This window comes from Saimiri boliviensis, chromosome 1, assembly GCF_048565385.1.
Source record: "Saimiri boliviensis isolate mSaiBol1 chromosome 1, mSaiBol1.pri, whole genome shotgun sequence".
In the NCBI taxonomy this organism is placed as follows: domain Eukaryota; kingdom Metazoa; phylum Chordata; class Mammalia; order Primates; family Cebidae; genus Saimiri; species Saimiri boliviensis.
In genome coordinates this window covers 191,429,365-191,451,386 of record NC_133449.1, presented here as the reverse complement: position 1 = coordinate 191,451,386, position 22,022 = coordinate 191,429,365, and the positions used below count along the sequence as shown (strand labels likewise).

At 39.7% G+C, this 22,022-nt stretch overlaps 1 protein-coding gene across 1 annotated transcript in view; it reads right to left on the bottom strand.

Annotated features, from left to right (window-relative positions):
- Positions 1-22,022, bottom strand: part of LOC141580586 (uncharacterized) — an 862,829-nt gene that overhangs the window by 730,071 nt on the left and 110,736 nt on the right. Inside the window, exons 4-5 of the mRNA XM_074382346.1 lie at positions 21,598-21,691; positions 6,503-6,623 (exon numbers count right to left, since the gene is read on the bottom strand). Coding sequence (XP_074238447.1) covers positions 6,503-6,623; positions 21,598-21,691 — 215 coding nt within the window. The remainder of the gene's footprint in view (positions 1-6,502; positions 6,624-21,597; positions 21,692-22,022) is intronic.

Genomic DNA, 22,022 nt, shown 5'->3' with positions numbered 1-22,022 from the left:
TTTAACATATCAGAGTGAAAATCGTAATCCATTTGAAAGTTGTTAGCACAGGAATAATATGTTATATACCTTACATTTTTAAAAGGTCACTCTATATATTATATTTTCCTTTTAGGCCTCAGGCTCAGATATTTTAGGTTTTCTTGACAAACACCATCTTAATGGCAACACAACACTTATAAAATACATGGGAGAAGAACATGCATTGGACACTTTAATTCCGTCTACTAATATCTAGAATGCTCCACAGAGGTGATAATTTTAGGGTATGAGGATTCATTCTTCATACACTCCATGGTAATTTCTCAAAACAACTTATTCATTTAGCCATAGCCTTAAATCTAAACACCAAGGTGACGTGCCATAGCAATGTTGTTTGTTTGTATCAGTAATCCTCCTTCACTTCCTCAGTGGAGATGGTTGGTGTCATCTCCATTGATTTTCTAATGTTACTTTCTCCCATCCTTCTATTGGGATGCCCTTACCTTGTCTAACTTTCAGAGTCTAACTTGTGTCACATAACCAGTGAAGATTTACCTAACTAGAACCACCTTCTATTTTCTCCTCCTTCCAATTCATACAAAAAAAAAAAAAAAAAAAAAGGCAGCACTGTTTTTTTCTTAATTTCCTAGAATATGGCTTTGGTGGGCTACTTGTTTTGCATGCTTGTGAAATTTATAAGAGGAAGTTAGACAGTTGGGTTAATGGAATAGAAAGTTACCTGCAAAGTTTAGTTGAATTATAGTCAGTCCTTAGCATTATCAATAGGTTCTTGGAAACTATGACTTCAAGCAAACTGACATATGAAAACACCAATTTTACCATAGGCTAATTGATCTAAACAAGAGTTAAGTTACTATACCATATTTCTGATCATGAACACATTACCAAACTTCCAAACAAAGACACAAAGTACTTCTAATATTAAACATTAAAATAAACATGTGCTATACATATAGTTAAGAAAGATTAACAAAAACAAGGCAGATAATCATTTACCCAATTTTTGGTGAATTGGTGAGTGACGATGGTTGTAGCAATGGTGAGTTAAATCAAGGAATAAATGTTTGCAAAGTGAAAATTGTCAGGATTATGTTTTTCCACCATGCAGTTCAAAAGTAAATAATAACAAATATGGTGACTCACTGAGCACTTACTTACTGCGTCATTTATTGCTGTGCATTTGTATGATTAACATATACTTTATGAATTTTCATTTTACAATGGTATGTATTTATTATTTATTGTACTTATTATGTATTTATTGTTCAGAGTCTCAGATGGCCAGAATCTATCCTGGAAAGTCAGGGTCCCCAGCAGGAGCAAACTCTGTACAAGATGCCATCCCATCGTAGGGGGCACTCTCACACCATCTCACATTCATTCACTCAAACTGCCAATTAACCAGATATGCCCATGCCAATTAACCAGACATGCTGATTAACCATATCAGACCTGCCAATTAACCAAATATGCACATCTTTGAGATGTGGGAGGGAACCAAAGTCTGTGAAAGAAACCCATACAGACATGGGGTAAACATGCAAACTCTACACAGATAGTGGCCCCTAAGGGAATTCATTTTTTTCCCCTCAACATTATAGAAATAACATTGAGCAAAGCAATGTTATTTGAGGACATGTTGCTAATGAAAATAACATTTTTAATGTGTGTGGATATGTGTGTTTATAGATCTGTATCTTAATAAAAACTTTTTATTAAGAAAAAGATAAGCATAATTTCCCTGTCCTATATGCTTTACCTATTTTATATTTTAATTAATGTGATTAGATCTAAACCATTCTAAGAATGGCAGCTGAGTCCTGAGGCAGCAGCATATAAATCACAGAACAATGAAATCTGAGAGCTTAGAAGGGATATGAGAATTTATCCGGTCCAGTCTTATTTCAAAAAGGGAAATCTTGGTTCAGAAAGAATTAAAAGTCAAAGTGCCAATGTCTGGGATCTACGTTCACTACATCCTCCTCCAGAAGCAATGCCCAATCAGCAGGTGCTAGGTACACCAGAGGCCAAAGATGGACATGACAATGTGATCATGGGACACAGTTGTCTACCTGTTTCTCTGAGTTCTTGATGAAATAAGGTGCAGTGAGATGCTGTCTGTTCCCCAAGACTGAAAATTCAACCTTTGATCAACTATTTGAATACACATCAGAAGTATTTAACAGGCCACTTGGATTTTCTATAGTCCTGGTGTTAATTCCTTTGTAGAAACATCCACAGCATAGAAGTTGTTCACACTAAACTAAATTTTTTGTTAATGCTGTATGAGATCACCCCAAATGACCAGTTTAATTTTTTTAAATGTGCATTCCAAAGTGTACCTCACACGGAAAGGGGTTTGTTTTTTGTTTTTCTGTTTTTGTTTTTTTTTTAACAAAACACTAGTTAACATCAATATCTGCATGCGCTCACAATTAGCATGCAGAAAAGCCAGCACCAATTAATAAAACATGCCAACAAACGCGCAGCATAGACAAGGCACATTCAGAAAGCATAGGGCAAGATGCTTTGGACTCTGGCCCTGAAAAACGTCTGTTTTAGTCGCCCCCAGCACTGCTTTTGTTTTTGTCTTTTTCAATTAAGCTCTTTAAATACACACTTGTACCAAATAAACAGGGAGGGTGAGAGGGCAAACATTTCAATAATCTGAATTTTTTGCCTTAAGTCTAAGTAGGGCTTCCTAACTAAATCAGGTTTCTGATTGATGGTGCTATTGGGTTGTTCCTTTGCCATCCACCTGGTGCTACTGATAGAGATTTTATGCCATTTTCTCCTGAGATTCCTTTTTCTCCCTCATCAATCACTAAAGTAGTGAATGGTAGCTGATCCAATGAGAAAGACAATAAGGAGGAACAGAAAACAAGCAACTGCCTCGAAGTTCAGACTTTGGCTGCCTCTAACTTCATCTTCCCTCTGGTCGTTTCACTTTCATGTGCCAAACAAAGACTTTTAAAAGAATTTTAAAGCATGTTCCCTTAAGGGTTTGCTTTCAAAATGAAGCCTTGCTTTAAACATCTCTTTTGTGCATGCTCTGCAGGATGGCTGGACAATTTCCAGTGCTGCCTCGGCCTGTAGACTCTCTGTTATATTTTCATTTTAACAATTTCCATCCCAAACACACTACAGCTGCAGCTGACTTTACTGAAATAAAAACTTCAGTTAAGGTGTAGTTTTAAGGAGAGTAGCCGTGGGCAGAGCTTTGATTTTTTTTTATCTCTTAACGACAGACAAATAGATCCACAGAAAGTCACCACAAACCCGAGAAGCAGATGGAACAAAAACATCCGATTCCAAGGCTACTTGCTCTTTAGAAATGGGCCTTTTCCTGTCTGTTTTTCTTTTTAGTTCCAAGTCTCTGCACTACCTGCTTTGGCCATTACTGGGACTACCTAACCCTCACATTTCCCATAGTATGTTTTCCTTGGTCTCAAAAGCAGAAAGCACTGAAGGGCAATTTCTCTGTGGCATCTACATCTACTATCACCGAAAACTCACCAATTCCAGGGCTTATGTTTGCTTAGTCAAATCAGAAGTTTGACTTCGGTGGGTTTCACACATAATTGTTATATTTTTCCTCCCTTGAAGATTTTCAATTAGTTTTTTCTATAATTTTAAGATATATCCCTTTTTGTTTCTAAGAGACAAGTACAAAATAAAGGAGATAAAAAAGGAGGACACAGAGACATATCATAATGCATTATTTTTCTTAAGAGCTTTATGTAAACGTAACTCACATCCCATACAATTCACTCATCTATTCCTACATTCCATATAAATGAAACCATACAATATGTGGTCCTTTGTAACTGGCTTATTTCACTTAGCATAATATAATGTTTTAAACATTCATCTGTGTTGTAGCATGTATCAATATGTCATTCCTTTTTGTGGCAGAATATATTTCAGTATATGGATATATCACATTTTGTTTATCCATTCATCAGTTGACTGGCATTTGGGTTGTTTCTACTTTTTGGGCATTACGAAAAATGCTTAGCAGCATTTAGGAATATTTATGTACAAATTTTTGGTGAATATATGCTTTCTGTTCATTAAAAATTCACCTAAAAGTGGAATTGCTGGATCATATGATAATCTCTGTGTTTAGCCATTTGAATATCTATTGGGCTATTTTTCAAAGCAATTGCATCATTTTACATTCCCACCAGCAATGTATAAAGGTTCTGATATCTCCACTTTCTCACCAACATTTTACCTTATTTGTCTTTTTTATTATAGCCATCTTAGTGGGTGTTAGGTAGCATCTCATTGTCATTTCCATTTGCATTTCCTTGATAGCTAGCCTTTTCATGTGCTTACTGGCTATTTGTCTCTCTCCTTTAGAGAGATGTCATTCAGATCATTTGCTTTATTTTTCCCCTTGAGGGGGAGGGAGTCTTGCTCTGTCGCCCAGGCTGGAGTACAGTGGCCCAATCTCAGCTCACTGCAACCTCCGCCTCCCTGGTTCAAGCGATTCTCCTGCCTCATCCTCCCAAGTACCTGGCATTACAGGCACCTGCTGCCAAGCCTGACTAATTTTTTTTCTCCCAGTAGAGATGGGGTTTCACTGTGTTGGTCAGACTGATCTCAAACTCCTGACCTCAAGTAATCTGCCTGCCTCTGCCTCCCAAAGTGCTGGGATTGCAGGTGTGAACCACCACGCCCTGCCATTTGCCCATTATTTTAAATTAGCTTGTCTTTTTATTATTGAGTTGTGATAATCTTTATATATTCCAGATACAAATCCCTTATCAAATATATGATTTTCAAGCTTTTCTCCAATTCTGCAGGCTGTCCTTTCACTTTTTTATCATATTTGTTAAAGGATAAAAGGTTTTAATTCTGATTTTGATTTTAGTTTTGGCAACGTCATAGATGCATTTTTGTCCAAAGGCTCTCACTAAACTTGAAGCAACATAAAGCCAGAAATTCATGCAGCAAAATACAAACGTCTGTGAAGCTTGATCGTACCATTCCTGTGTATCCATATCTTAGCTAAGAATCATTTTCATGATTGCAAAAGAATGATTAAGAAGCACCCGTAAAGGTCTTTGAACAAAATCTTATTTCAAGATATTTTACATCTCAGAGGCATAGCTTTCTCTCTCTGAAGTCCACGTCTGAAGTTTGCTAATAATTGTACTCTACAGAAGAGGATGAATGGAAGATTTCAGACACTGGCCATAGATGGACACTTGCCCAAAGAATTGATTCAAATAAGCCCTGGCTGCCATAACTACTGCCATTCCAAATTCTGGAGTTTGTTCATATTTAAGGAGATTCCAAAATAGAGATGCCACTTGGAAAATGCCACCAAAATTTAATCAAAAGATTTGTTGCAAATGTACTATTTGTAAGGTTAAGTCTTGTGCAATTTTCTTTAATTTAAATCAATTAAATGAGTTATATAGATACTAACCAAATAATACAGATTCTCAAAAGTCAAGTTACTAATTTGGGTTCTTTCGGTCATTAGTGCAATTAAGAGATTTTTCAAAACAAAAAATAAAAGGAGAAAAAAGGACTGAAACAGACTGAGTGAGTCTAGGGAATGTGGTGAGCCAGGAACGGATCGTTATACTCAAAAGGTGTCTCTCTGTAAACAGATCAATTCTCCCAGCATTTGTGTTGTTAAGGGGAATAGCAGTGGAGCCAGGGAGGGCTATAGCCATTTGTTCTGCTGCGTGGCCACAATATATCCTTTTGTTTTCTCCCTGTCAGGACTGCCTCAATCATGTCATAACCATACCTAAAAGTGACCACTCAGAGCTTCACTGGATAAATCCAGCCTGCCAGGGAAGCAGGGATTAATGTATGCTCACAATGATGATAGAAACAGACAATTCGATGTTGCAAGATTGATCTCCACCGCCACCCCACCCCCCGGCACCCATACACACAAATGCATCTAACATCACCAGGAAAATGTGTTTAATTAGATTGGGGTTTTGTTTTCCAGATCCTTCCTAAACAAAAATTTCCTTTCTCTCCCACCAAGAAAAAATAATTAAAACAGATAAATCAAAGCTACATGCTCAGTTTTATAATTCTACCCTCATCTTCCAAAATATAGTCCATGGGGAACTTTGCAGGGGAAGAAAGAACTTTCACTAGAATTATTAATGTGACATTGAGCAGCACTTTTTTACTTCTCCAATGTAAACTTTGGAAGATTATGTCTTAACATCCTGATCTTGTTCAAAAGAAAATATCAGGTTTGTTGGCAGAGCAAAATTGCTACATTACAGTAATAACATCTTAGGTTCATACAACTCTGCTACACTTCAAATGCATTTGATAATATTGTCTCTTCCATGTGCCCAAGACCCCAGAAGGAAGGAATGTTTCTACCTGTAAAGACCCAGAACTTAAACACAGAATATCTTAACACAATAATTTTTGACTCTGACGTGTATTCTTGTTTCTAGGCTTTCTGACTTCTGGACCTTCTCCTTCCCTGCTGCTTTTCCCCTTTTACCTTGAAATCTGGGTAATACATCCAGGAGAATGTTCTCTCTGTTCCATAGACTATAGTTCTTCTCATCCCCCAAATTACATTTTCCTTGCACAGTGGCTCAGGTGTGACAATCTGAAAGAGACTAGGAACCACCCACTCAGCTCATTTTGCTCAGAGATTCAAAAAACTCACCAAACTCTCAAGGCTGTTGTTTATATCTCTATAGATGTTAGTCAGAGGCCCTAGAGATCTGCAATCAACAACTGCCCTCACAACACACACACACACACACACACACACACACACACACGTGCTCACACACATATACCATTGCTTTCTATTGTTCTGCCCATAAATGACCCCGCTTCTGGAATCACATCTCATTTCTTTCTCTTTTTGGATCGTATCTAGATATACCGGGGAGTTCTGGCAACCATCTCTTCTTATCCCTGGGCCAGGAAGAGAGAATCTGGAGTTTGTGGAAGCCTTCCACTTGCTGTGTCATCTCTCAGGAAGCAAATCCCATCCCAAACATGCCTATCCTCAGTCCTCCAGGCTCAGTGAAGCATCCATAAACACTGGTTCACCTTCCCAAAACCCAAGCCCACTAATACAACCAGTGAAACTATGTAATGAGCTATAGAATGAACATGAGCTATGGAGTCAGACCGACCCAGGGATGAGTCCTGGCTCTGACATGATTGGCTGACCTTTAGCAAATGACATAACCTCCAGAGGCCTAGATGATCTCATGTGAAAAACAGCAATAATACTTACACAGGTTGCAGTGAGGACTAAGGACGACAGTGGATATAAAGTCTTGAACACGGGGCCTGGTGCTGAGGACCGGAATGTGGGGAGTACCCAGTGAATTATGATATGACAATAATCAATGAATGATCTCCAAGGCCATTGCCAATACATAAGGTTGTGCTTTCCCTAGACCCACTCATGGCTGTGGGCACCCCAGAAATACCATATATTTCTGATCTCTTCAATTTCAAGAAACTGCCAGAGGTTAGAATCCAATAATTGCAACTATGTGAATGGTGACAGCACACCCTAACAAGGACCTCCCTACTAAACTCTTAAAAGTAGAGTGAGCAAACCTAGACACACACTCTCTTGCATTTCAAGTAGCACTTACTGAGACCTACTGGGTGTAAGGCACCATGCTTTAGTGCTTCTGGGAAAACCAGATTGGATAAGTACCCTTGCCATTTTCAAGGAATTACAACCTACTGAAAGAGTTATACATAGTTATACACAGTGATGAAAGGCAAAACACAATCCAAGATAATACATTTACAGAGCTCCTGTGAAACCACGGCCTGTCCATGGGCTTTGCACAGACTCCCAAGGACTAACACCCAGTGGATAGGCTTTAGGCCCAGAAGTAAAGCACACCAAAGAAGAGCTACAGGAATAAATTCCTTTGGATAGAGAGATGGACAACTCTTGTCCTTCAACCCCAGCCCATCCCTTCTTAACTTTCTGGTCTCCAAGCATGAATGGGATGTAGTAACAGCTATCACATATTTGTGTTATTTACACGTGTTTCTTCTGTCTACCAGGTCTCAGGAGGGCCTGAAGACAGACAGCCAAGGCTGTTTCCCTTTCTTAGCCCTGAATCTTTCTAGGTGTTTGAGAAAACCCTCCTCCAGGGGCCTACAGTCCTTTGCATGAACGGCCACGACATCCTCTTCCAACAAAGGAGGAGTTTGTACATCTTCTGGAAAGTCCAAGTATTTTATGAAGCAACAAAACAAAAGCTGAGAGTGACAAGGTCATCCAACGGTATGGACAGAAACTGTGGGGCATGTGGACCCATGTGGACAACTCAGCCAGGCAATGAGCAATCCTGACTGACAGTGTCCTGTGAAGCCTCAGTGCCTTACTATCTGCCTGCAAGGGAGTTGGCTCTTCCTTCTCTGCTCCTGGTGAGGCTGCAAATGCGAGCCCCCGTCTGGATAGGAGGATCGACTCAGTTAATGCCCAGGTTAGAAGAAGCAGTGAGCAGCTCCTTTCTGACCTGCTGAGGTAATCGCAGAGGGGACCCAAGTCTAGAAGGCAGCATTTGGTACCCCCTCATTAGTCACTCCTAGCTCACAGCCTCAGGATCCACATCCACCAGCCTGGAAAACTCCTCCAGTTACACAGCTGGTGGCCTTGTCAAAAACGAAACCATCTTCATTGATTTCACCCACCAGCTCAGAGCTGCCCAGCCAAGGCTCTACCTCTAACCCTTCTACACGCTGCAGCCAAAGATCTTTCCAAAACAAAGCACTGACCACCTCACTCCCCTGCCTCAAAACCTCCCACTTCCCTACCACTTCCCTACCAGTAAGAGCCAAACTCCCTGGTTCACTGCATGACCTGCCCTCACTCCACTTTCAACTGTCTCCTGCTATCCCCCCACCCTTCTCTATGCTGTGTTTTCCATGCTGAATTCCCTCCAGCTTCATGAGCATATTGTTGATATTCTTTTTTTGCCCACCGCCCTTAAGCCCTTGTGCAAATCCTTTCCTCTGAATATAACCTTCTCTGCCACTCTAACTCTTCATTCTCTTGCTCAGCAGAACCCTTTCAGGGCTCAATTGAAATGCCGTTTTCTCCTAGAAATCATCTTCATCTGCTTTACTTCCAAAAGCTAAGTAAGGTATCCATCATTCGAGTTTCCAAAGCACTTTATACTTCCCATAAATTATTGTGCATTATGTTGAATTATGCTTGTTATTTATTATATTAATTTTTGCTCCTCACTCTCCACATACACACTATATTTTAAGGTTCTTGAAAGTAAGACTCTGCTATTCACCATTTTAGACTTACCCTTTCACCTAATATAGTACTTGACAAATAAGTATGTAGCCTTAAATATCTATCAGATGAGTATATGACATCTAAGTGAATCATCATCAGAAATGAGTAAAGAAATTTCCTATAACTAAGTTTTAGATCAAGAAGATATCTAATGAAGCATCCAATTCAACCCTCTTCCCTTCACAGATAAAGGAATTGGAGCCCAGAGAAGGTAAATGATAGCTTGCTGGCAACTGAAATCCCAGCTGAAGTGAAACTCATATCCCTAAAGTCCCCAGCAAGAGCTTATACAGACACCAAAAACTTCAAGAATCTATCATTAATAGGATAATTTTTATTTTAAGATAAGATCCTTAAGCTCTATCCTCAAATAAGACCAAAATTCAGTAGCACAATGGTAGTGTCTCTAGGAGAGACTTCATCTTGAACCTCTGCTACTCAGTGTGTCATATTGTGTAGACACACACACTAAGGATTCCATGTAGTTCTTTCAAGTTCTTATTGCCCCATGTTGAAAGGATGGGCAAGGACCATCAGGCTGTTATACTATCCTAATACCCTCAAAACCCCTTTATATTTTAGTATACTAAAGAGAAGCAAGAGAAATCTTTGGCTCTCCCTCTAAGTTCTATCATAGAATTTATTGAGCAATTTGTGACAAGTTGATGTAGGCTAATACTATTATCTGTAGGACAATAACAAATTCCTAATACCATATTTGCTTCCTGCAGAGGTTCATTTATTTATTTACTCATAATTTTTCTGGGACAGGGTCTTGCTCTGACAGTCAGACTGGAGTGCAGTGGTGCACTCACTGCAGCTCACTGCAGCCTCAATCTTCCGGGCTCAAGTGGTCCTCCCGCACCAGCCTCCTAATTAGCTGGGACTACAGGTATATACCACCACCAAAAAAGTGCCCTGCAAGCTTTTTTATTTTTAGTAGAGATAAGTTTGTGCTATGTTGCCCAGGCTGATCTTAAACTCCTGAATTGAAGCAATTCCCCCACCTCAGCCTCCCAAAGTGCTAGGATTACAGGTGGAAGTCACCACACCCTTCCTGGAGATTTATTTTTATTTTTTGTATGTTGTATTATTGTATACTTTATTCTTTTTTATTATACGTCAAGTTGTGGGGTACCTGTGCAGAACATGCGGTGTGTTACATAGGTATACACGTGTCATGGTGGTTTGCTGTATCCACCACCGCATCATCTACATTAGGTATTTCTCCTAAGGCCATCCCTCCCCTACCCCATCACCCCGGAATGTTATAATCCAAATTGCTGCAAATTCTTTAAATTGAGTGGACTGTGTTTTACAAATAATTCATCTGGAAGCTCAATTCAACTCCCAGATTTTTTCACAGCTGCAGTGACCTGAGAGCAGAGGCAGGTAAGTGCCCCTGATACTAGGCAGCGGGTGAACAATCAGAGGCCCCTGATTGTTAGGCACTAGCCGGTTGAGGGAGAACCCTCAAAAGAATGAGTGATATTATGCTGCCCTCTGGATTCACCAAGAAGTCAGAAGTTACGGCCCTTTATAATGTTCTGTGGGATTCCACTGAGCCAACTCCTGGCCACTTGTATTGATAAGAATGAGAATTAAAATTCATTATCAATCTTTTTTAAAGTTCTACCTTTCAAAATAATCTATTTTTGAGAGTTTTCCTGAGGTCAGAAGAACCTACTTCCACTCCTTTGGTTCTCTTACTCCCCAGCATGAGGCCTTTGGCTCTCTTGCTCCCTAGCATGAGGCCAGAGCATCGTCCATCCCTTTTGGCCAGTTGCAAGCAAACAGAAGTTTTTTGCCTTCCATCATCAAAGCAGCCATGGTCACTTGGAAAACAGCTTCCCCCAGGAGACAACAACACTGGAAATGTTTAGAAATGTCCTGCTCCTGAGCAGAGCTACCCCATAGGCAGTATGCGGAGGGTCACAGCCTATGGGCAGTTTTGCATTCATATTTTATACCTACTTTTAGTGGCATGCTAATTAAGGGGCAGGTTATTCAGAACAGCAAGAAAATGGGCAGTAACCTTTGGGGGTTGCTACGGCAATGGCAAACAGTCATGGAGCTCCTGGGTATGTCTTGTGGAGAGGTGCTCTGTGCACTTCTTCCCAGTTTTGGCCAGTCTTCAGTCTCGTCCTGAGTTGAGTCTCGCCTGCCTCCTACGTCATTACCAACTTAGAGATAAATACTCAAAGTGCTGGACATCTCAGATACTCTCAGTTGATCATTACACATTCTGCAATGTGTAATGTAACAAATGCTCCATGTACCCCATAAACATGTAAAAATTTATCAATAAAAAGTAGCAACTTATATACAAAAAAAAAAAAGAAGAAAAAAAAAAGAAATGTCCTGCTCCTAAACTAGCTTCTTTTGTTTTAAACCAGAAGAATAGTATACTTTTAAAATCTAAAACAGGATTCACTTACAGATGAGGAAATTCTCTATTAACTAAGGATATCCTGCTATGTACCCCTTTGTGCTGTGGTTTTCATGCTGAGTTCCATCCTCATCTGATCACGTAGTTCTGTTGAGGCTGCCCACAGAAAGACCTGACCCTGCTCCCTGGACTCTGCCAAGTCTAGTTTGATATTGAGGCGGCTCCTCCAAAAGGCCCTCCACCAAAAGGCCACCTGGCTTTCCTGTTCCATTGGCAGAACCCACGCTGGCTTTCTTGTTCTGTGAACATTTTCTAGGAGCACCTTTGGCATAACCAATCAAAGATGCCTTCCCTCTGAAATACTCTTCTTAAAAAAAACGCAGGATGAGGTGTCTCTCACTTAAAACATTAAAGATGTCACATACCCTTAGGGAATTTTTCTTTCACAACAGGAAACAGAAGTTTCTTTCATACTGATTCTCAACTCTCTGTTCTTATTCTTTTGATGCAGAAGAGAATTTTGAGAAATTGCCAGCACGGGACTTCTAAAGGCTAAGTTGTGTGTTTACATGCTGGTCTCTTTCTGACAAAAAGAGTGTCCTGTTTATTTCTGTACAATTACAGATTCCTTACAATTGCTTAATAAATGCCTGTTGAATCCTGGCTGATTGACCATGCTTAATTAGAAATAGGATATCCTAAAGATGCTTACAACAATATTTGCATAATCAAGTTAGTCATTGACTCCCAGACTCCCACTCAAAGCAGGAATCGCTTTTACAATAGCTTGGCTTCTGTGTGAGTTCTAGTTACAAGAAGTTTGTTTGCCACTCCCTTGCTCTAGACTTAAATTGAGTTGAAAGCAGATTCCTTGAAATTTCCATTTCATTTGGTACAAATTAGGCTTGACATCCGCATCTTAAAATCACCTTAGAGGCTAGGCTTGACTTCTTCCTTTAGCAGTGGAGCAGGAGCTTTCTTTGCTCACCCCAGGAACTTGAATCGGTAAGCAAACATTGGAAAAGGCAACTAGGTAATAAGCTGCTCCTCACATACACCTCCGTAAGCCATGAGAGCCACTGATGTTGAAAGGGTTATGACAGAAAGACATTCCTCTTGATTTTGAATCCTAATGTGGCTAAGGTCTGACAGAGTTGTTTAAAAACATTTGGCCATTCATTCTCAAATACCTTTGAAATGCCTACTAAACACCAGGCATCCAGGTAGGTACTATGCATACAGAGATTAAAGACGCAGTCCAGGCTTTCAAGAAAATCACATTCTAGCTTGAAGAAAAGTAAAACAAATAAAATCAAAACTATGTAATATCCATAAACACAGAGTTCCAGTTCTATAGCAAAATCTTTAATTTGGCCAACAAAGGTCATAGAAGGCTTCCCCAAAGTGGAAATGTTTGATGTGATTCACTGGATGACAGAGTAAAATCTAGCCAGCCAAAGAAAAGGAACGGTAATTGAAGCAAAAGGATCAGCCTATCCAACAGCATGAAGAACACGGGACTAAAACATGCCCAAATTTAAAAATATCCTGATGTTTCTGGACTATAGGTTGAAATGAGGGACTGACAAAGAGATGAAGCTGGATGCAAATGCTGAGGCCTGATCACAAAAGGCCTAATATGCCATACTAAGAAGTTTAGCTTTTATCCTCCAAAATACAGTCATTAAGAACTTTGAGAAGTGTCGTAGCCATATGATATTTGCGTTTTGGAAGGATCACTCTGCAGGTATGGGAGAAAAAAATATAGAAGGGGCAAGAGTAAGCCAAGGAGAAAGAAGGAATAGGTTGGGATGACCTAAGATAGACTGAAGAGAGCAGCAGTGGAAACAGGGAGAAGGACTGATTTAGGACTCAAAAAAGAAGGGCAATCCATAGGACAGAGCAGACCTTTGGATACGGGTTGAGAGAGAAGAGGAGCCCAGGGTGATTCTAAGATTTCTAGTTCATGTGACCAGATGGAGACAAGCACATTCACTATATTGCCTTTGTTCATGTTGCGTATGGACCACAGACATCACAAGCACTAGAGGTATGTGCAAACAATGTCAATTTCTTGCCCCATTCTAGACTTAGTCAGAGTTTATGCATGCTGAAGTTTGATACCCACTGCAGAAAACAGAGGAGCAGGGAGATAGTAAGGCAGGCAATAAGCTTAGTTTAAAGACCATTGATTTTGAGAAGCCAAAAGAACGTCCAAAGGGATGGGTTCTATCAGCTGAGAGTATATAGGACTCCAGGACAGGGGGCATATATGATCTAAGTTGTCTTCTTTAAGAGTCAACACCTTTAAGAGATAGCTACAGATTTTAATTAAAATTATCCAGAGAGGGACTAGAAAGGAAGCATGAACAAAAAGCCCAAGACTAATCCTGGGAACACTGAGAAGTTGAATGGGAAACAGGGCAGGTAACAGTACAACAAATACAGACTTCAGCCTTGGCTTTCACTCAGTCAGCTGAGATGGGACCTTGGGCAAGCATGTCTTTTCTAAAGATGAGATTGAGTGCCAGCACAGCTTTTCTGCTGATTCAAATCCAGTGTGCCTCTTAAGAGGACAAGAGAAGGAGAGTATGTCAGATGCTGCCAATCAAATCTGTAGAGGTTTATAACCTTCAGCTATGAGTTGTTCAGGTTGTTTTCTACCTAATTACCCCCAAAACAAGAACACTTTGGTTCCTACAAAGGAATGTACAGTTGCCAATGGTATGGTGGTATACACCCAAGCATTATAGACACCTCTTAGATCTCAAACTGGTCCAGAATGTTAGAAGGAACGACAGGAAAAGCAGGATGATATGACTGTTGCTTAGGTGCCTTTTCTCACAGCCAAGGGCTTAGAGCAGTCACTGGATCCTGGACTCCGTAAGACAAAGACCAACCTGCAATTGCTAAGAGAAAACTGTGATGAGGAACACTTTTGCAAAAACAAGCATCAGGAACTAGTTCTGGAAATCTATTTGAGGTGACTTCTCTACTTCAGGCAAGGCAATGTGACCCCTTATGGTCCCTCAGTGATAAGGATAGAGAAGGTATAATCACTCTCCTTCACTTCAAATGCTTTTCATTCAAATACTTCATATATTTAAACTAACCCCACCTATGCAAATTTAAAAGAGCAAACCTAACACAGTGGAGTTAGAGCATCCAAAACTTTTTCTCACAGTCAATAAAACTCATTGTAGATGAAAATTCAGACAATTTCTATAGCGCATATCAACCACTTTGAAAAAATGTATTTATAGAAACTAGGACTACCAATGGCCTTCCTAAACTGTCATTTATGGAAGCATTTTAAGATTTCTATTTGGACAAACCAGTCCTCCAGGGGTTTTTCCAGCATGACCCTGGAAAGCAGACCAATGCTAGGTATAGACTGCAGAAAGACAATGGCTAGAGCATCTTTATTATCTTGGTCAATATTTACCAAGAGTCAGAAAGTTAGACACATAAGCTGCCTTTACAGTTGTTATTTCAATCTACCTAATAGCTAGTTCGTCAAGCAGTCTGTTCACATCTCTCAGGATTATCTCTCTGTGCCTCAGTTTCCTCATCTTTAAAATACAAATAATAACTCTATCTGCCCAATATGGTTGCTGAGAGGGTTAAATAAAATAAGGTATGAATACAAAGTAAGTGCTCTATAAAAGTTTGCTTTATTTTCATTGTTAAAAATCAGAGCAGCATTTGATCTGAAAATCATGCAGTTTTAAAAAATTATCTTAGGAAAACCAGTCCTCATTATAAGTACAGCTTTTTATTTTTCTTTAATTATAAAAGACTCTGACGTCCAAATGCAGCCTGTTTAATGAGGCTGGTAGACTTTTCCTTTTTAGCAATATCTGAATTTAAGCCTAAATAGATGTCATGGAATTCCATCGAGTGGGGCAGTTAGTTGTAGAGAACAGCAAGGACTTTAAAATGAATATGAGTCTTGGTTCCCTTAATTTCCAGCTTTAAGAAATGGGGCTTAACTCTATACCCCATTTCCTCATTTGTAGAAAAGAAACCATATCACTAACCTGGACAGGTTTTTGTTTTTGTTTTGTGACAAAGTCTTGCTTCTGGACAGGACTTCAAATGAGATAATACAATGGGTCTCAATTAATGTGTTTCTTCTCCCCTCTCAGTAGCAACACCAAAACTTGTCATGAGGTTTATCACTTACGGAATATCTGTCTAAGGTCAAGAGCTAAGAGCCATGCTGAACTACCGTCCTCACACATCAGTAAACTGATGATTTTTCTTCTTTCCTGTTATTTACTGCATTTAAATCATGAAAATCCTAGTAATGGTAGGGTGGAGGGGGTGAACTTACTAATAAAGTTCATTCAAGATTGAGGGCAGAAATGAAGGACAGTGTTTGTGCCGGGAATCACCAACTCGAATATCTACAGAGATCATCCCTGTAATAGAAATAAGAGAAGCAGCTTGGGCATAACAGCAGGAAAACATGAGGATGATGGCAAACTCTAAAGCAAGCAGTGGCAACGACTTGATTTACCCCCACTGTCTCCATGCAAGGACGCAAGCCCAGTGATGCTAGAGCTTTTAGTTTTTGAAGACACCAGCAGTCGTTGGTAAAATTTTCTGAATTCTAAACATTAGCATCAAGTTTGATTAACAACAAATACACCCTGTAGGCCCAATAAGAATTATTTGAGCCAAATTCAGTCCATGGACCATCAGTTACAACTTCTGATTTATAAATCATCACGATCATCACCACATGGCCGACCCTGGCAGAATCTCAAAAGCGGTCATGAGCGTGAGCCACTTCATTACCACCCGTAACTTAACTGTGTTCTCCTTCAGTTTGTATTCAACAAACACCAACAAGATAAAGCTAAGAAAAACTTGGAAAGGACATTTCAGAGAAGTAAATTTGCCTGGACTAATGATCTTCAGGAAGAAATTTTACCCAAGATCTCTTCAATGGTTTCTTCGACAAGTCCAGGGACCCTTCATATTGAAAGATCTGTCTTCTGATGCAGGACAAAGGACAAAAGAGACAGGTCAGCCTGGACTCAGGAGCTCACCCTCCCCCATGACAGCCAGCTGCCCCTGACAGGAAGAGTGGTGGAAAGTGCCTGGCTCTCAAGCCCACTGACATTTGGAAGCACAGGTGCAGCCCAGAGCCCTGGCAGGATTTGGCCAGGCGTTCCTGTGACAAGCCCAGGCCTGAAAGGGAGACTCAAGACTCCCCTGACAGTCTGAGCAGGAGGTTGAATCTGTCACTGTCTGGCTGGCAGGTCTGAAAAGGGTTGTCTGTGGCAAGCGCTGATACCCGATGCCTGAATAGGAGCTCAGTCAAGCAGGCATTTGTCACAGAAAACTCCCTCAACTCATATTTCACAGGGTGATCAGAGGCCGGTGAGGCAGGGACCAAAGTGGCTCATCACCAAAATATTAGCAATGGTGGTTATCACACAGGGACAGCTGGGCTGGAGCCAGGGAAACCCTCTTTGGAGACAACAAATGTTCAATGCCCCCAGGGTGTTGGGATACAGCCTGCTAGGCCCAACCCCACTGCTTCCATACGTCAGTGCATGGTGCTCCAACACTACCACCATGAGGCTCCTGGAGGAAGGAGCTCAGAGAGGCTATTCCATGTTGGGAAGAAGGCACACAATTCCAGGTAATTCTAGGATGGGGGCTGATTCCTGCCTACCTTCCTTTCAGACCCAGGCCCCTGGCCTTTTGTTTCAGCAGCCTCTCCCGACTCAAAACAAGGCAAGCACTTTGGGATTTATCCTTCTAGTGAAGAGAGTTTTATTTTTCTTTCATCATTGCTACTCTACAGTGTGCTCTATGAGGCTTGATTCTGTGCTCAGTCTGACTGAATGGAAAATATCAAAGAGACAGGAAATGCCATCAAATTTAGCTTTGTCTCAGGAGTTTCACAAAGAAACAAGTTATTTCCTTCCTCCTCTCTTTCTAATTATTTTGGCAAGGCAATTGAGGGTAGTGATTATTGCCAAGTACCTCATCCATTAACTAAATTGCCCCTACAACCATGTTACTCAGCCTACCCTGCATTGTAAGTGACTTTACCTCCTTTGGGAAACTTGAGAACCAAGTTATAATAATAAGCAAAAGATAAAACTTTTCTCAGAACAATCACAGCTCCTTCAAATTCAAAAGCCAGATGATTTTGACATGACTAGCAGATTCATATAGTTGCAAATTGGGCAATAATTAGTTAATTGCTAAAATACTCACAAATATCCGGGTATGGTGACAGCAGTAATATGAAGAATAACCATTAACACTTATTGGACACTTTGCATGTAATAAGCCTTCTTCGAAGCATTTGCATGGACATTACTGAGTACTCACAATAACCAATGAAATGGGAATATTATTAACCAGTATTACAGGGGAGGAAACAAAGGTCCAAAGGCTTTATTAAATTGTCCAAGATACACAGTTTGGGATTAAAAGTGAAGAGTGCCTTACAAATCATTAGTACTAAAAATCTATATTGATTAGAGCCGCTAAGGAGTGGTGGTGAAATAACACAATTTAAGTCAGAACACCTTGACTTAGCCTTACTATGTAAACAACACCTACCAATTAATGAGAAAAAGATGACTACTCTAACAGAGAAATAAGCAAAAAATAGAAAATTCACACAAAATTCTGACAGGTGAACAAAAATTCATGTAAAATCTCACCAGTACTCAAATAATTAAAAATTAAAATCACATGATATGCTACCTTTTGCCTATCAAATTAACAAGTATCTCTCAAAGTTATAACATCCAGTAGAGGTGAGAGTGTACTATTAGCCACCACTGGAAAAAGTGCTGATTTTTACATTTCTAGGGGCAACTTGATAAAGTATGTCAAAATCCTGAAAGTGGTTTATATCTTCTATGGTAGTTTTAAAACATGGCTATAAATTCCTTGATACTCTTCCCATTAAGTAACGGTGTCTGTATCCCTTTCTTATGAACTGAGATGTGATTGTGACTGCCTCAACCAATAGGGTATGGCAAAAGTGATACCCCAAGACCTCTAAGGCTAGTTAACACAGCCCATGAGCCTCTGCCTCACACCATTAATACAGCCCATGAGCCTCTGCCTGATACCACTGGATTCCTCACTCTCGGAGCCCTGAGCCATCGCCTAAGTACAAAAATACAGAGAGGCCATATCTAGTAACAACAGTCCACAGTCTTAGCTAAGCTTAGTCTTGGCGTCGTATCAGCTGAGGTCCCAGCATCATGCAGCAAAGAACAGCCATCCCTACTGTGTTCTTTCTGAATTCTTAACCCACAATATCTATGGGCATAATAAAATGGTAGTTGTTTTACGTCACCAAGTTTTGGGTCAGTTTGTTATACAGCAATCAATAAGTGGAACAACCTCTTTAGCAGTAATTATACTTCTGGAAATCTAAGGGAATGATTAGAGACATGCAAAAAGAATTGTGAACAAAGATGTTGAGGGCATCATTGTTTAAAACAGGGAAAATTGAAAACATAAATATAAACAATAAGGATCTTTTTCATCCCCATGATGAAAAGCAGCAATTTAAAATCAGGTTTTGGAAGACTATTTAAAAATATAAAAAGTCCTCATAACATATTATTTAAAGGGAGGTTTTTAAATAACATAGAAAGCAGAGTTTCTCTGGAGAAAAAAAGGGCATATACCTATGTATTAAAATTACATAAAAACGCTCCAAAATTTAAACAGTAGCTATTTCTGAGTTGTAATATTATAGATGATCTTGATTTTGTTCTTCATGATTTTCTGTACTTTTAAAATTTCATAAAGTTCATAAAAGGAGTAGATAATTTGCTAATGATACATGGTAAGACCTCATTAAATCTGTGTAGATTTTAATACATTTTTAGAAGACCTGAATTCAAATTCCAGCAAGCTCTATCTCAATATCTTTGGAAAAACACATTACCTGTCTAAACTTTAATTTCCTCATCTAGAAAACCAAAATAACAATATTTATCTCAAATAATTTCAGGGGGTGGTTTTAGGGATAGATAGGCCACTTTTAATTTTTTCCTAACTAGGTATCAGAGAAAAATCTATATGCTTAAAAAAACCTTCTTTTAAAATTGATACATAATAGATGTACGTATTTTTTAGTATTTATGGGATACATATGATTTTTCTTAAGAGACAAGGTCTTACTCCATCATCCCGGCTAGAGTGCAGTGGTGGAATCATAGCTCACTGCAGCCTTGAACTCCTGGGCTTAAGGGATTGTCCCATTTCAGTCTCCTTAGTCATTAGGCTTATAGGCATGAGCCACCATGCCAGCTGATACTTTGATACATTCATACCATATGTAATGACCCAGTCAGAGGAATCCCCTCAAATGATTTTTATGAGGTTAAACTATACAATAACCATGCAAGTTTCTGTTTTACATCTATGTATCTAGTGGGCATTTAATAAATCCCTTTTTAATTCAATGATAAGCATTTTGTCCAACTTTTCAAACACAGTCAGAATGAGTGTTCGAAATAAATATCTACAGCGTTCAAGTGAATAAAAAAACACTAGGGCTTGGCTTCATATCTCACTACTCATCCAAAACAAGTAGGATTTGGCGAAGGCTGCAAAACACTCTACCTCTCCCTGCCACACATGGACACTGATGACAGACAAACAGCAAGCTTTCCTGCTATGACAAGTAGATGGAAAACAAAGCAGATGGGGTAAAATAAACAGATTGGTCAGTAATTCATTTTGCTCTCTGCATGTGGAAGCCATTTCTGCTATTTTATCTGTTCCCACCATGACTGATGACAGTCTTAGACCAAAAGCCTTCCAGTGAGCTGTGAAGAGCTACCCTTTTTGTCTTCCTGGCATATCTTCTCCTTTTTATTATCCCTCCTTCCCATTCCCATGTCACATGCCAATCATTGGTAATAGTTAATAATAACAGGAGCTAATAGCTGTTGAGAACCGCTCTGTGCCAGGCACTGTGCTCAGTACTCTGTTTGTATTAACTCACTTATCTTCACCATAATGCTACCATGCAGGTGCTATTATCATCCCTGTTTCTTCTATGAGGAATCTGAAACATAGAAGAGTTAAATAACTTTCCCAAGTGTGCACAGCTAGAAAGCAAGGAGACAAAGCTAGTCAGTCGAGCTCTAGGGCACATAATCTCTATCTCTTATCTACACTGCTCTGCGTAATTAATATAATGACTTGATCCACTATACAAAACTTGGCATGAGGAGAAGAACAACAGATAACCTTTCACTAATCTTATTAGCAGGATGAAGCTCAATCCTTCCGCCTAACCCAAGGACTGTTCCTTCAGTAATGGTATTATAAATAGAGAAAAAGAACAATTGCTCTTCCACACTGACCCCTGTGTTGCCTTCCCACATCACATTATCTCTAGTAGGATCCAAAGCTCCTTGGATATGTTCTATTAATAACTGTGTCCTGTGTCTGGTGCAGTGCACCATCAGCCCATCTTAGAGCTTACTGTGGATTTGTTTAGTTGAACTGAAGAGGACCTACCCAACTAAGCAGTTTCTACCTAATTCTTGTCTCTCAAGAGTGTCTCTTCAGAGGAAACACACACACACACACACACACACACACACACACCATGCACTCACTCACACTGATGAATTGTGATGAATAAATGTTATTCCATCTACTGTGATGTGGTCTGGGTCTGGAGTTAATGCCTTAGGAAACGCTAACATCTGAGCTTTAGAAATGACTGGATATTGATAAATGACATCTGTAATCCCCACCTAGGTTTTGAATCAGTTAAGGAATAACACAAGAATAAGACGGGTGGAATCCAAAATAGAGTGGCACGATTTTACTGATTAAGCTGATATTAGAGAATGTGATTTATATTTGTGAGTCAATGAGTTTTACATACCTGAACTTCACCATTAGGCAGATGCATATACTCAGTTCTGCGAAGTGCTTTCTTCTGGTTGGAGAACTCAGGCTCTCTGTAGGCAGGTCTGCGCCTAAAAAGAAAAGACAGATTTGAAGCCCATGCCCATTATCTCTTTCCAAACTTACTAATGAAACTAAGTCACTCTTCCTCCTCTGTGGAAGAGTAAGTAAAAAGATAAAAAAGACAGTAAAGGCCATAGAATTCTGGCCCTCTCCCTGCTATGACTCTTGGGTGAATGAGAACCAGAAAGTCATAAAGGGTTTGGTAGGTCTGATAACAGCTAGTAAATTTCATCACTGAGTTGACCACTTGGCTTCACAAGTGATCTACATTCCTACTGCTCACTTATCTGTAGAATGTCTATAGTTGCATTTAATATCAACAATTTAAAATGTTTTTTT